At 44.6% G+C, this 15,766-nt stretch overlaps 2 protein-coding genes across 2 annotated transcripts in view; one reads left to right on the forward strand and one right to left on the reverse strand.

Moving 5' to 3' along the window:
- LOC126561365 (protein FAM32A) overlaps nt 1-15,766 on the reverse strand; it is a 58,985-nt gene continuing 43,219 nt past the window's right edge. Inside the window, exon 3 of the mRNA XM_050217476.1 lies at nt 1-10. The gene's annotated coding sequence lies outside the window, so the exon portion shown is untranslated. The remainder of the gene's footprint in view (nt 11-15,766) is intronic.
- Nucleotides 8,992-9,630, forward strand: LOC126562607 (uncharacterized). The gene has a single exon (XM_050219159.1). It carries the CDS (start codon nt 8,992-8,994, stop codon nt 9,628-9,630), a length of 639 nt encoding a protein of 212 aa, XP_050075116.1.

Genomic DNA, 15,766 nt, shown 5'->3' on the forward strand with positions numbered 1-15,766 from the left:
AACGGGCAAACTGTCAAACGACATCTTGTCAAACGTTCGCGACAATCTGCGAGAGCCTCCTACCGAAAGCTTGGGCTCTATGAGGAGTAGGTGAAAATTACTATTTTATGTCACCCTCTGTCAAACATTTGAACAAAGCATGCAACAGAAAAAATAGTGCCCCAAGGCCCCATTTTTTTTGTTCCGGTACTCTTAAACCCACAATCCATTTTCACTTCTAGGAGGAGCTGACAAAGTTTGTCGCTATATTTCATCAGCTCTCCTCGACAACTCCTCGGACGGTTGGAAAAGGCCTGTCCGAGGCATCCAATATTTATTGTACGATATTTTCCGTACCTCAAAGCTGGTGAAGTTTTCGCTAATTTAGGCTATTTTGAGCTCTCGTGAAGTCAAGTCAAGAAAGCAAGAAATTGCTGTCAGACGTAGTAGTCCTCAGGATGCCAAATGATAACCAAATGAGTGGTATCATGCTCAGTAGCAATTCCTACACAATTGTTGAAGCAAGGCCGGTCTTCACACGGCATCAGCTCCCTTCTCCAGTGGTAAGGACTTCCGATCCAACCACGTGCCATCCAAAAGACTAGTAAATCATTAGAATCATTTTGAAGCAAGAAAAAGAAAATCAATTCCCACAGGACGCCAAACTTTTCGACCATATCAGACGAGATTTCGTAAAATCCGACTCGAAGGAACGAGAACTCCTCCAAAACGGATATCAAACTGTCATCTCGAGAGGTTGAACTTGTCATTTTTGACTTTCCCTTTGATACTTTCGCTCTCGTGTTTGTTGACATGACTTTACTTAAATTTCGGCTGTAATTCTTTATGCATTTGATTGAGATTTTGTGATTTGTGGAATAGTCTAACTCGAATTTGACAACATATCGAACGAAAACACAAATCTCTACTTCAAACCGGTACGCTGCTTCACTCAAGCGCGGTGAGATGAGCTCGGCTAGCGTGAGAGATGAGCGAGTGATCGGCTGAGATGAGAAAGAGGTTCATTCATTCATGCTGCTGAACTTGCGCTGTGCTCTTGGATGGGAAACGTTTCATTTGACGGTTACAAAAAATTTTGAAAAAAAAAACCCACTTACCTCAAATAATACCGTCTGTGATGCTACGATGAATTTGTGCTGTAAAATAATGTACTCGATTGTGAAACCAGCGTAATACTGGTGGGTAATAGAAAATTGGTTTACTTACGTGGATGAATACATCCTTTTGTCCTTCTGTAAGTCGAACAAAAAATTACACACTTCACACCACACACTTGTAACACCCACACACACGCACACACTAGAACGTACTTTACACCGGGGAAGCGCATCGTGTTTTTTTTTGTTTTTGTTGTGGACCGAAAATTCGACACCGCTCGACGTGTTGAAGGCTTCACGAACGCTACAAGACTGCCCGCACCAGCCGATGTAAGGTTGCGCTTGGGTGAACAAAAAACACCGGAATAGACCGGACTTTCGGCTAGATTGGCTCTTGGCGGGCCTTTCACAAAAGGTGCAGGGACGCGCTGGATGAGCGCTGAAAGCTAGTTTTCCGTCCATTCTCTTGTGTTTTTTTTTTTTTATTTGTTTGTTGCTGTTGTGTGACGTTTCTGCTTTCGTGCGGATGGATGCTGTGTGTACCGGCGAACTGTTTTTAAGGGTTTGCGTTAGGTTCAAGGTTAAAGAAGATCGGTAAACGATCGTACCCGTGTCTCATTTGCATTTTTGATGGTTGAATTTCCAGATAATGCGTACGGCGGATCACCAAAGAAAAACCCCCGTTGAGGTTGAGCTCTTGGTATTATTTTGTGTCCGTGTCTTATTTATTTATGTATTTATTATTTTTGTTGTTGTTAATCCATCAAAATCCGAGAGATGTTGAGTTCGGGAAAGGAAAGAGAAGACTTTTTATGATATGCGCTTTTTATTATCTACACCGGACTTTGGACCATGTTCCAACACGTACCCTTTCTCGAGACATTCCCCGCGATGGTTCGGCACAAAATACGATTTATTGCATGCAGTTTGCAGTACGTGCCGTTCGTAAATGCCGCACAAGAGACAGTCCCGGCGAATGGTGTTCGAGCAGGGTAAGCATTTTGATTGATTGCATTTGATTGCAACGCGCATCAGATTTGCGCGCCTGTCAGGATTATGGCTTGGGTGCGGTTGCGGAATCGATATTGAATTTAATTTTTATTTTTAATTTATTTTTACCACCGCAAAGCACGTCCCGCTGGCTCGCTGGCAGCAGAACGGCGTAAAGAATCGATGCTCGTTCGGATGCAAAACATCATTAAACAGGCCAGCCATTGGTGGATCCGCGTGGGGTGGGAAGGAAGGTTCAACATAATGCAGCAACACATGCTGGAATGCTTTCCCATGATCGTCCAGCTTGCTCGCCATCATGCACAAATGGGCTGCAATTAGGCAAGGGTGGCTGTAATGATTTACGCAGCAGAACGCCTCAACGAAAAAAAAAAAGGGAAAGATTTACAAGTGCTTCCAAGTGCAGCCACCGATCGATTGGTTCCACCGAAATCCGGGTGTGTGTGTGTGTCCCACGGTTGGGCGCAGGCGTGCGTTGACGTTTGAGTACAGTGGGCAAGTATCTATGCAAACATATTCACGCCCCGAGGCGTACAAGCGACCCAAGACCGCAATTATCCTTGGTCGCTCAGCTCTCGCAGGCAAACGCATTTTCAAGTGTGCTGGGAGTGCGGCTGGAACGGGAAACGCTGGTGTTCGGCGATTTTATGACCCGTTCGTCTCCGGCGAACGGACGGCCGCTTTCCCAGCACATGTTTTGGGTTGGTTTGCGTCATGTGAGTAATTATTGGGAGGCGAGTTTTTAACGCCTTTCCGACCGCAGCATGGATTTTTATATTAAAAATGAAGTAAAGCGATCGCTTGCGTCCCGCTGGAGGTACGGAGCGCAAGAAGTCAGCACGAAGCGAACAGAAGACCACACCTCGCTGTGGGCAGGATTTCTTCTGTGGGCTACGTGATGAACAGCAACGTCCGAAGAACACCCAGGATAAGGTGTGGCCCCATTCGGGAAAGACACTCAAATTGGAATAGGATCGCAGCCAAACATTTTTTAATCCCGGATGCTCTGGATCTGGTGTTGGCAAAATTTAAAAAATGTCAATGACACGCAAAAACTTAGCTCTTGCAGTTTTATTGGCCATTAAGAGAGCTTTTGCAATGAGTGCAAGAGATATTCTACTTAAGATCCTCGCAGGGTGTGGAGTAAAAGTGATTTCAGACCCCAAAGAATGTTTTATGACGTCTTCGTTTCAACAAGCGGACAATAAGGCTTAAAAAATAACATAACAACAACGGAAAATGATGAAAAATCAGGAGGTATTTGTAGGTTTAGAAAGGAGCAAAGTTTAACAGGCTTTTCTAAGTCATTAACCGTCACACAAGCTGACAATTATTTGACTGTTTTATTCGTCGCGTTAGAAATTCCAATGCTGGGCCAAGCGTACATAATCTTGAGCTCGCCGAGCCACGAGAAATTTCAAACGGTCGTTACTTATCTGGACGTGATAGGTAGATTATGAAAAGGTTCTCAAAAAGCAATCCCAAAGCGAGACAATTTCAGTAACACGCATAAGCACCCAAAGTTTAAACATCTGCTCTTGCCGTGGTTGGAAGAGATCGTTTAAACGCAAAACAAACTGCCAACCAGGCGTGCTTTGTTTAGGCGTGGTATGCTCTCGAAGTTGCGGGAAATTAAACATCTAGAGCAATAAAACTTTGCAGCCCGAGAGCCCTCCAAAAAGGCGCATGCTAAGGGGTGTCTTTTCCATGTTGAAATCACACCCAAAACTCATTGACTTGATCGGCGTGAAATCAGTGGCTTGAGCGAGGATCTTGATTTTATGTGCTCGGTTTCGGTCCTGGCCGTTTATGGCTTCCTTGATACGATTTTACCCCGCAGCTGGAGATGCAGTCCAGCGTACGGCGAGACAATGGGTGCATTATCATGTTTAAAATTGAGGTTTTCATGTACTGTGACGCTTAAAGATGCGGAGATTTTCCACACTTTCCCACGTATTTTAATCGTTCCGCGGTTTTCTGACGCTTTTCAACTTATTTTTGACGTCGTGTCATTATTTTATTTAATGATTTAAGTGCGTAGTTCCAAGCAGGAGTGTTAAATACCAAAACTGTGTGGGAAACTAACAAAAAATTGCGGGACAAAACTCAGAAATATCTCGGAAGCTGTAAGACATTTGGGAAAATGTTTTTCAGAGTTGGCAGAACGACAACCCAAAGTTTAGAGTACTTCTCCTGACTTCACCAGGACTAAAGAATAACCCGTCTGTCCTGTGCGAAGCTGGGGACGCCCTTTCGTCCCGATGCGTGGTCAGCAGATGCACGGATCGACTGGAAGTAACTAATCCTGGCCGACCCGGGAAAAAGCCTATCCGTCCGATCGACTAAGCAGATGTGACGACGCGTTGGGCGTCGCTTGCTTTTCCTGGACTGGTCAAGAGATTTATAAAATCGCGGGTTATTTCCTCAAACTCTTCCGACTGCCGACTGTCCGTTGATTAGCTGATGACTGCTGATATAGCGCCAAAAATGGGATTTAAAAAAAGAAGGGTTTTGGTGGGCTGAAACCTTAATTGATTTTTTTATGGATAAAAGCACTGTTCAAAGCAAACATTGGCTTGATAAATCTCACCCGGACATTGTACAATTTCATATAAAAAATGTTGGTTTTGTGAGTTTAAAAGCGGCAGAAAGAAAATGAGGTCCAATGATGAGGTACCAACCAATAATCTAATTGAATTTAGCCTACAAAATCTTTTATCATAGTGGGGAGTAAGGAAGTAAAGTGGCTTAAAACTTTTATCTAAATAAATTTATTTTAAGCATTTTTCTTTCGGTTGGTTGGAATATTTGGAACCTATAAATTGTGTCTATATTTATCGTTCTTGCCTCGCTTATGATGCGAATTCTGTGAAGGTATAGGTCCTTTACACTTTGATTGACCTAACCCTATTCACAGCTCCCCTTTCAGCGAAGCTCATTAAAAAAAGGCTCCACAAAAGAGGTATCAGCTTTGCCCAGACCTCTTTCGGCTTTCACCAGGCTGCACAGCACAGGTAGCAGCCGTCAGCTAGGGCAAATCAATTATTGCAAGATGGCTCTTTCCTATCCGTACCTTCGTATTTACTTTGCGGTCATCGTACGATTAGACCAGTGATTGTGATTGCTGCTCGTGTCGTAGACTTCAACGATCCGTTCAGGACCATCTCGTGCCTTTCTATTTTGGAATCGCAAGCGCCTAGTCAGCCCGCTGTTGGTAGATTTTAAAAGCTAATATCCCGGCAAAAATTCTAACGACCATATCCACCTTTGTGCTGACTTCTGCCGGCTTTCACCGGACCGCAACACAGACACCGACCGACTGTTTGTGATAGTCATTCACTCCAACGAGGGCCCTCTCTCTTTTCCCTAAGAACTTACTTGGAGGTCATTGTACAGAGAGTTGTGCTTGGGGCATTGCAACCGAGACTGGATGCAGTTTCTCCTTGGTTAGACTTTGGACCTTTGGGCTTTGGGCTTTCGCTTCCGCGCTGTATTCCCTGGTTTGCCAGCCGATTTGTGCTATCTGGTCAAAATCTAAAGGGTTTTTTTCAAGGAGCAACAAACCCGCAAACCTTGTTACAAATCCACAAGTTCCAAGCAAATTCAAGTCGAGAACGGAGCGATAAAGTCTTGATAGTAAATCTACACGCTCCCCATTTCGTACAATGGTTTCAAAGTTTTTGCTTACTTTGTTTATTTTATTTATTTGTAATAATTATTTTAAAAAGAGTATAATTTTTGAATAAACGCGGAAAGTAAGTGAATCGAACACAAGAGAAAGGGCCTACGTTGGAGTGAATGACTATCACAAACAGTCGGTCGGTGTCTGTGTTGCGGTCCGGTGAAAGCCGGCAGAAGTCAGCACCAAGGTGGATATGGTCGTTAGAATTTTTGCCGGGATATTAGCTTTTAAAATCTACCAGCAGCGGGCTGGCTGACCAGTCGCTTGTGATAGCAAAATAGAAAGGCACGAGATGGTCCTGAACGGATCGTTGAAGTCTACGACACGAGCAGCAATCACAATCACTGAATACCACCGCAAAGAAAATACGAAGGTACGGATGAGCAATAGCTATGTTGAAGTAATTGATTTGCTCTAGCTGTCGGCTGATGTGTGCTGCCTGGTGAAAGTCAAAAAAGGTTAAGGAAATTGTTTGAAATGATGATTGCAATTTTTAGCCGAGCCGAAACGAAATTTTCTCAAGATTCGTCAACGATCATATCTATAGAGATATTTTTCCTCGGACTTGATGTTTATTCGAAAGGAAAATAGAACCATAAAGAACTTCATTATGAGAAAATCATTTCTGACGGCCTTTCTCCAAAAATCAAACGCAACAATGCAGCAAACCAAGAACCAAACAATCTCATAAATCAAGTGTGATATCAAGTGAATTTCTCTGCGAACAAACAAGACTACCATTTTATATTTATTTATTTTTATGTATGTTTGATATATTTGTTTGATATATTTATTTATGTATGATTAAAAAATGGACGGCACGTGAACCGGGGTTAAAAATCGTCAAAAGAATAATATAGTAATATAATAACTCAGCGCTTCAGCACTTCCCCCCCCCCTCCTCCTCTTTCTCCTCTCGTCCTTTTTCCCCCTGCTCCTCCTCCCCCTCTTCCTCCTCTCGTCCTCTTTCCCCCTTCTCCTCCCCCTCCTCCTCCCCTCCTCCTCCCCTCCCCTCCCCCTCCCCCTCCCTCCTCCCCCTCCCCCTCACCCTCATCCACCTCAGCACCCCCCACCCCACCCTCCCATCCAAGTTCGATATCGCTTCGTCGGCCAATTTGTCTCTTCCTGCAGCACACGAGCCTCGCTCTGTATTGCCTAACATCCGCTTTCCGGCACCGTAGATGCATCGTCAGTAAGCATCTTTTCATCCTCCGAATGTTCTGCATTCGGTGAATCCGGTTTAAAATCTTCCGCACGCGGAGGTTCTGCTGCCGGTGGTTCGACCATCGCTTCTTCTGCTGGTGAATGATCCACAGCCATGCGCTCCACAGTCACCGAAAGCTCTACGACCGGCTGCGCCTTTACAAGCGGGTACAAACGTTTAGTAGGCATGCGCGCTCCTTCCATCGTTCGTATACTTACTGTATCTGCAGCTTGCTCATCCGGACGCTCCGGTAGCAACGGTTGGGCGGCAGTCGACAGTTCCTCGATCTTCTGCTCCATACTGCGATGCTTTCGAATTATCCCGCGAAGCTCTTCCATCTGCCGTATCAGCGACTTGAGATTCTCTACCAGATTTACCGCTTCCTCACCACAATATATTGGTACAGCAATGTCAGCTGCCCGATTTTTTGAAGCAGTCGGAAGTTGGTCACCGGGAGATTTGGCAGCAGCAGCTGCCACGTTCTGCTTCTTCCCAGCCAAAGCTTTCGCGGCCGGAGGTGCCCCAGACAGGCCTGCTTTAGCCTGATTCAAGGCGGCCCGATAGCGGTCCTTCATCCGTTCGGCGGCGGCCCACTTCTCCACTGCCTGCTTTTGCAGTGTTATGATCTCTTCTTGCGACATCGCCGCCTCCAGCGTCGCAGTGTCCTTGCCGAGAAACTGAGCGATGGTATGCAGCGCAGCCGTTACGTAGCGGAGCCGTGTTTGATCGGCCTCCCGATGCAGGGCGATTACGTTTTGCTGCAGTTCCAGCAGTGACAGTTGTTCGCCCGCCGCATCGCACTGCTCCAGTGCCGCCTGACGCTGTATTTCCGCTTCCACCGCAGCGTAAAAGCTCCTCGCTTCCAGCGCCATCGCGATCTGGGGCGGATACGGTTTGGAATCTCCCATCCCCGGCATAGTCGCCGAGCGGGGCATCGTGCTATGGTGCAGCTGGAGCGCCGTATGCAGCGCCACTCGGATCTCATGTTTGCCCCGCTTTATTGTTTCAATCGCCTTCTCAAGTTCCTCCTCGCTAAGCAGCAGTTTTTTGCTGGCATTCTCAGCCGCTTCGTCGGCAGCCTTCTTCTTCTCGTCGCTCATTGTTTGCACGTTTGGGTAGTTGTTTGTAAATCACTTGAAGCTAACACTGAAACTGAAACTCGTCTAGCTTTCGGGAGAGCGAACGTAATGCACAACCAACTTAAACTTGCCAGCGAATGCTGCCGGCTAACGGTGACTGAGGGCTTTTTATAAGAAGTTTCGCACTCGCGAGTGTTCCACGCAGCAGGCAAACCCTTTGCTAAAGCATACCACACCAACTCTCACCTCCCCCGATACACTCACGCACACACATAACCATATAGCGCATGCACCGATGGTGCAACGGTGTGCAACCTTAAAGCAGCAGGGATCGGCAAACCTTCCAGTGGTCTAAAGAAAATATTGAAACTGCGTGCCAGATATTGCAAGATCGCGTCAGATGTAGCTGAATGGGATTGCGCAATTTTCCAATTTTCTCCTTTTTCTTTTTACACTTCGAGTCAGACGAAGGAAAACTCCGTTCCCTTGGGAAGGAAATTTTGAGCAAAATATGGTAATTATTTTCTAGCAGGAAGCAATTTTCCGACCCCTGGTGCAGAAGGATCGCAAAAAAGTAACACAAGCGCACCATCTCGTTCTCTCGCTCCTTCGCTCTCTTTCTCTCTCTCTCTCTCTCTCTCTCTCTCTCTCTCTCTAGCTCCCCCACTTTTATGCTGCGGAAAATCTCTCTTTCGAAACCGATCGAAAGCATGGAAAGGCTTCGATTTTCTCTAGTCATTAAAGTTTCCCACGCTAAGTGCAGTGCAGCAGCAACTATAGCGAAGGTGGAAAAGCCCGACGGCAGTACAGTTGAGTGTATACATTCGACCACGACAGAACGTGCGTGCAGCTACGGTGTCGTTGCTTCTAGACCAAGTTAAACTTTCTCGTGAAACCGTAGCCCGGAAATCCAACCGAATGGATATGATGAACGAAAACGACTTCGGATTCAACTGTGTCTGCATCCGCAGCAGTACGGTGTGCTGCGACTTTTCCTTCCTGCGGCAGGACCTGTGCGTGCTGGAGATGCACGACTTCGTCGAGCACTCGCTGCAGGTGGCACCGGAAGCGCTGGAGCTGCTCCAGTGGAACGCCGTGCAGCGATGTCTGTACCTCCGGCTGAAGAGCCACATGATGGCGAAGCATCTGGTGCTGCTGCACAACCGACGGCACGTGTATCCGCCGGGCCCGACAGGATCCCGGGTCGCGCTTTCGCTGCTGGACATGCCATCCGTCGTGATGGTGTTCGATCTGTCCGAGCTGGTGACGGACGCGGAGGTGCGGGAGGCGCTCGAACAGTTCGGCGTGGTGCTGACGATCGGGCACAGCCGGTGGGGCGACGGTGTGACGTACGCCGGTGTTGCCAGCGGCCAGCGGATTGTGCGTATGATCATACGCCGGCCGATTCCGCGCCGACTGCGCATCGGGAACGAGCACTCGAACGTCATGTATTCGGAGCAGCCACCGGAACCGGCCAGGCTGGGTGAACAGCTTTCCGCTGCAGTTGCGCGTGGCTTGAGCCGTTTGCGCGAGGTGGTACGCCGTATGGTACGCTGAACGCTTGACCGTATATACCTACCAACACCCGAAATTAACCTGGGAAGAATTCTCAAAAATAGAGAGAGAGAGAGAGAGAGAGAGAGAGAGAGAGAGATCGAAAGAAATTTTGTAACCATGATTTATTATTGTGCCGAAAAATTATTTATTACAATACTTTCGGCCGTACGTAATAAAGGGCTTAAACGATAAACCAGGTCTTTTGATGCAGTGGCTAATAATGGTTGGAACTGATGACAAATATTTCGATTCGATTGGATTACTTCACTCGAGTGTCTTTGTAAAGGTTTGCATGAGCTCAGATGACATAGTTGTACAAGGAATCCGAGGGCCAAGGAATACACTTCAGCGCTTCATGGATGCGGAGCAGTTTTCCTGGCTGAACAGCCTCTAAGATCACGCCGGCCATCGAATGGCTCACTACGAGAGGACGGCAGCTGGCGCCCCTGATGGTTGACGTAAATATCACCAATATTCATCCTTTATCTCGGCAGTACCACGCCCCAGGGCTTGGACGGTTTTTTGAGAAACTTTAGCGATATTCACTTGCAGATCAAGCGGATCAAATAGTTAGCAAGTGTCCATCCAACCCTTTCGGAGACTTGCCCTTGGAAAGGTAGCTTCAGAGGTAAAGAGGTATCTGAAAAACTTCAACTAGGAAGCCTTAAATTTCGTCTAACTAAAATGAGACGAATTCTGGAGGTTTTTTGGAAACCAGCAAGCCCCAGAGCCAAGTGTTTCGTAACGCTGAGACTAGGCGACATGAAAACATGAACGATCCGGAACGGGCCTGAAATCTTTGACGCGGTAGAGGAAACAAACACTTGCGTTCTCGGATGATGCAAGCTCTCAGGAATGTGTGGCGTCGTAGCCCCATTCCCTATGACTAGTTTTTAATGGCGCACTTCTGGAGAAGTACGTGACAAATGCGCTTTATATCGCTGGCAAGAATGACGCGTAGTTGTAATTGAATACGAAGAAAAACATCTGTCACCGTAAGGCTGACAAATAATCTCAGAATTTCCGATGATTTTCGATGAACAAATTTGTCGAGAAATTGTACATGTTCAGGAATGTTATGCAGATTGGTTCAATAATATACTCGTCAAAGAAAAACTCTAACGCGTCATTAGCACTCAGCAATTTTCCTGATGTATGACGTAAGAATAAACAATATTCATTGTTTGAGTCGGCAGTGCCACGCCCTAGGCTTGGACCGCTTTGTGTCAAAGCATCCCAGCTTTGGCGATATTCGTTCGTAGATAAAACGGATCAAATCACTGGCATGTGGCAATGCAACCATCCGGAGACTTCCGGCCAGAAGCGTTCAACGCCTGGAAAAGTAGCTAAAGCGCATTTGAAGAATATTGATAAAATTATTACTGGGTTCTCATGGGTAGAGCTGACTTAAAAAAAATCTTGTTTTTGGCTAATAAAAATCGAACAACTCCACGATGTTTTGGAACCCCAGAAGCCCGAAGGCAAGACATTCCGCAACGCTAAGAAAGAAGCACCAAACCAGGCACCGTGCTGGGTAATATTTTATTTGAAAAAAGGGGGGGCCTTCGCCCCGAAAACAAGCAACCAGAACCGAACGCAACATAAAACGGCAGAATAAAACCTTCAGAATGGAGCAGCGACGGAACGACGCCAGAAATCTGAAACGCAGTAGAGGAAGCTCAAGTAATTGCGTTTTCAAATGACCTAAGCCCTAGGGCGTTTGTTGGTTCAACCAATCCCTGTCCCGAGTTGGTGACTGTTTTAATGCCCTTTTTTGGTAATGTTACTGGAAGGAACACGCAGCATCATCGATCAGCAACAACAACAACAACACACAAAAAAACACCCACCCCCTGGTGGGGCTGGTTCTCACAGCTATGCTCGTGATGATTTCCATTTCTTTTGCTTCTCTCACATCACCAGAGAGCTCCCAAAGCGGTGGGGTGCGTATACATACACGCCGTGTACGTACACGCCGTATACGTATACGGTGTATATAGCGGCCGTATACGTACACGCCGTGTACGGACATGCAGCCAGAGCGTGTGTAGTGCTCGCGTATAGCCGACTCGCTTATGCTCACGGTGCTATGCTTATGCGGTGGCCATTAAGCCGGAGAGGGGGAAACATTTGCGGCCTCTGCATACGATCGTGATCGTAGAGAACTCGTGGAGTTGAGCATAGCTCATATTATTGCTATCTTTCTTTGTCTCGCTGCGTTGGTGGTGGCTCTATCTCACACTCTATAAGCTAACTCTAAACCGGCAAAGGGGTACAGTCGGCAATGCATGGACATAAATGAAGCAAACATAGATTTAAATGAAAATATTTTTTTGAGGAAAATAAATGTTACAATACTTCGCATGACGTGATTCAATGAGTTTATTAAATTAACAAAACAGTAGACATTTATCAAAATTTTTTAAATGTTTGCTTAATATTATTATTTTATTATATTAATTTTATATATTATTATTATATTAATTTTTGTTGACGATTCGGCCGAGAACCGTCCTACTTGAATATAAATAAAATAAATATTTTTTTATTATTTTAAATAAAATTTTTATTTTGTTGTAATAATCGATCATGTATGTATGTTAAATATGAATTTTTTGTAATAAAAAAAATTAACCAATATTTAAATTTTATGATTTTTTTTGTTTATTTCAATGTGTTCTTTTTCTGTGCTACTAACGTTAAGTATTTGTTAGTTTTATATAATTTTTAAAATAAAAGAAAAATGTTGAAATGTGTTAAAAAATACATCATGAAATAATAAATGAATTAATTTAATATTTATACCTCACTTTCGATATTAATTGCAAGTTCCACTAACGAAATATTTATTAAAACGAGTCTTATAAAGGTTTGTTTGAACTTAGATGAAATAGTTGAACAAACGTTTAAGAAATACTTGAGCACTTCATGAGCAACGAGCAGTTTTCCGGATGTATGACGTAAGTTCGTATCCACGCCCTAAGCTAGGGCTTGTTTTGTCATACTCCGGCGAGAATTTCGTTCAAAGGTCAAGCGAATCAAATCAATGTTCGAATAGAAGCACTATTGGAGAAGTTGCCTTAAAAGCATGTAAAGTAAATATTATTGGTATTGATGAAATCATTATTTAGTTCTCTTGGTTTGAGTTATTTGAAAAACTTCAACGAAGAAACCTTCAATCAAGCTAAATAAAATGAAAAGACTTCTGGATGTTTCAGAAACGAAAACCTCCCCTCAAAGCAAGTGTTTCGTTACGCTGAGTAGGCGACATGAAAACATGAACGATCCGGAACGGGGCTGAAATCTTAAACGCGGCAGAGGAAATAAACAATTGCCTTCCCGGATGATCTAAGCCCTCAGTAATGTGTGGCGTCGTAGCCCCATTATTTATGACTAGTTTTACAGCTTCCAAGAAATACGTGCCACAAAGGCATTTTATATCGCTGACTCGTAGCAATTGTGTAACGAATTTCTAGCAATAATTTATTAATCATAGACTCGTAACAATAATGGCAGAATATAAAACTAATATTATTTACAACCGGTAAGTGGTTGCACCGTAGAAAATCGGTAATGATAGTATACGAGCAGGAAGTGAATGGGCGAACTTTTCAAAATCATGCATGTCGCTGCGTGTTCGGATCTTCTATGGCCTTGAGCGAAATATGAGTCTATTCAACCCGCCCGGTTGTGCTGCGAGTCAGCGAAAATCAGCGAGAAAGGAGCCCACGAAGGAAATACAAAAAAACTGCAACATTAGACACAACCAGGAACGTCCGCACACACCCGGGCATAAAGTGACCGTTCACGATAAGACCCTCGCTACAAGCACGACTCTGGACGTGTTGGATGAACGGAAGACTTCGAAACAAAACACCGAAAAAAAAAAACCTCGTGCCCTTTTACGGCTCGGCGGAGGAAATGTGCTCCCCAGTTAAGATGTGTCGTGTGATCCACACAAGACCGGAAAAAAGAGTTTGTCTTCTTGACAGAATGAGTCGCATTTTTTTGTGCTGTTGAAATATGAATTTCTTTTCAAGGTTCCCATCCCGATCAGCGAAACAGCCAGATTTTCCCGCATGATGTAAGAATCTGTCCGTCACTATTCTGTCAATTTTCATTAGATTTTTCACTCTTCACCACCATGGAAACTTTCTCCATCTTTACTTACGTGTCACACAGCCAATTGTTGCCCTTGCCGTTGGGAATTCGCTGAAGAAAGAGTCGCCTCCGTGGATAGCATTGCAAACCTTTACTTTTAGTAATGTAATCAACTGTGAATAAAAGGCAAAACAAATAATATTTTTTTCGGCATCATTCTTCATTTCCTCCACCGTTCATGAGCGAGTTATCCACGGGAGGCTGTTATTTTTCCGCAATAACTTGGCAGGGGGTTGAGGGATCGGATTGGGGTGTTCCACAAACAGATGCGCCGCTTAAAGACGCATCCAAAAGTATTCTGCACGCTTCGATCGAATAAAATTGGAGCGAGTTATGGCAGATTTTCCACGGGAATTCTGCTGATAAAAGCTTTTCTTGCAACATCCCATCCCGATCCTTTCACCCCCTTAACAATCCCAGTAACGTCTGCTTGAATATCAATGAAGAAAGAAAGAAAATTTTCATTCCAAATTTCCATTTCATTTGGTAGCAAAACCATTTTCCCTCTCCCGATGGGAAAAATAATATTCCGTTCTCGTTGTTAATCGGAAAACGCAAGCAAATTTTCCACCCAAATTTGATTTCGAATAACAGGAGAAAATACATAGTCAGGAGGTTGCATTTTACCAAAAATAATACCAAATTTCTCTCAGCAGCGAGACGGCTACCTCCTCGAATGGATGCTCTCCTGTTACTACCAGTCGCTCCCAGTAGAAAATTCGTCCAAAATGAGAAAATTTCGATGCAGCAAAATTTTATCTCGAGTCCGACATGAAAACATATTTTTCCGCTACAATTTCGTGTGTTTTCATATTTGATTTTATCCGTACTCTATTTTTGTTCAAATATTTTAGCTTCCAAAGATGTTTTTTGACATTAAAGTCGGGTTTCTTGCGGCAACGTTCATAATTATTCGATCCGTTTGCTTCATTGTACTCCACAAAATCCGAAGCCGATTGTAGATATAACTCAACATAACGATACGAATGTTTGTTATTAAACAATAAGGACAGAACAAACTAGAAGAGATTGCTGAAAAGTATGTTCTAGTAAGTGGTAGAGAATAAAATAAATCACAAATTTTGAACATGTTTCTACTAGTTTTACACACACTTGAACAATTTTTCCAATTTTTCGACAGCTGCGGAAGAGGCAGGATTTATCATGCGAAACAGGGTGAGCAACGATCCCTTCGTAGTAGAAAGCGTAGAAGATCCCATCTAACCGAAATCAGCAGCAACACCAGACCTACACAGAGGACCGCCCTCAGAGTTATCCTGAGTCTGTTTGATCCCTTTGAGACTGCTGTCACCAATCTTGATCCATGGCCGCATCCTTATGCAAGACTTGTGGCGTGGAAGGTGTGGACTGGAATGCAGAAATGAGGAATGGGTAGGTCTGTTAACTGCATTTAAGCATTTGGAGATGTTATTGTGGCGGTGACTTGTGAGCTCGGGTATGGTTGTGTCGCATGCCTATGATCGGAAGAACGAGACCGTGTAGATTGCTCCTTGGCCATGGCGCGAAGCAAGGTAGCTCCGGTTGAGTACCAATCTGTACCCAGAATTTAACTACAAGCAGCGTTATTGGTGGTGTTGGCTTGGATTAATTCTCAGTTCAGAGAATTCAAACTGTCTGAACCTACAACGTGGAGACATGTCCCTACGAAACAGAATCCGTCCGATTGCCTAACCAGACGCAACTGGAGAAGCCGATGGTTTACTGATCTTCCCTTCTTATACCTTCCGAAAATCCTCCTTGCCAATACAAAGAAAAATAATCGGAAGCATCCTTGAGAAGACAAAAAACGCTCACCTCCTGATCCACCAACAAGGTAGCGGACAGCAAATAATTGAGGAAGAAATATTTTCGAAGGGGAAGGTTCGATTCGCAACAAATTGCCGAACAAAAGCAAATAATCTGCTTGCTAAATCAAAACGACGATTCCGCTTGGAACCTTCCGGAGCTGTCCGGA

The sequence above is a fragment of the Anopheles maculipalpis genome, chromosome X, assembly GCF_943734695.1.
Source record: "Anopheles maculipalpis chromosome X, idAnoMacuDA_375_x, whole genome shotgun sequence".
Lineage (NCBI taxonomy): Eukaryota > Metazoa > Arthropoda > Insecta > Diptera > Culicidae > Anopheles > Anopheles maculipalpis.

What these genes read in the sequence shown, in the direction of transcription:
- LOC126562607 (XM_050219159.1), top strand. Translation starts at nt 8,992, where the DNA reads ATGGATATGATGAACGAAAACGACTTCGGATTCAACTGTGTCTGCATC.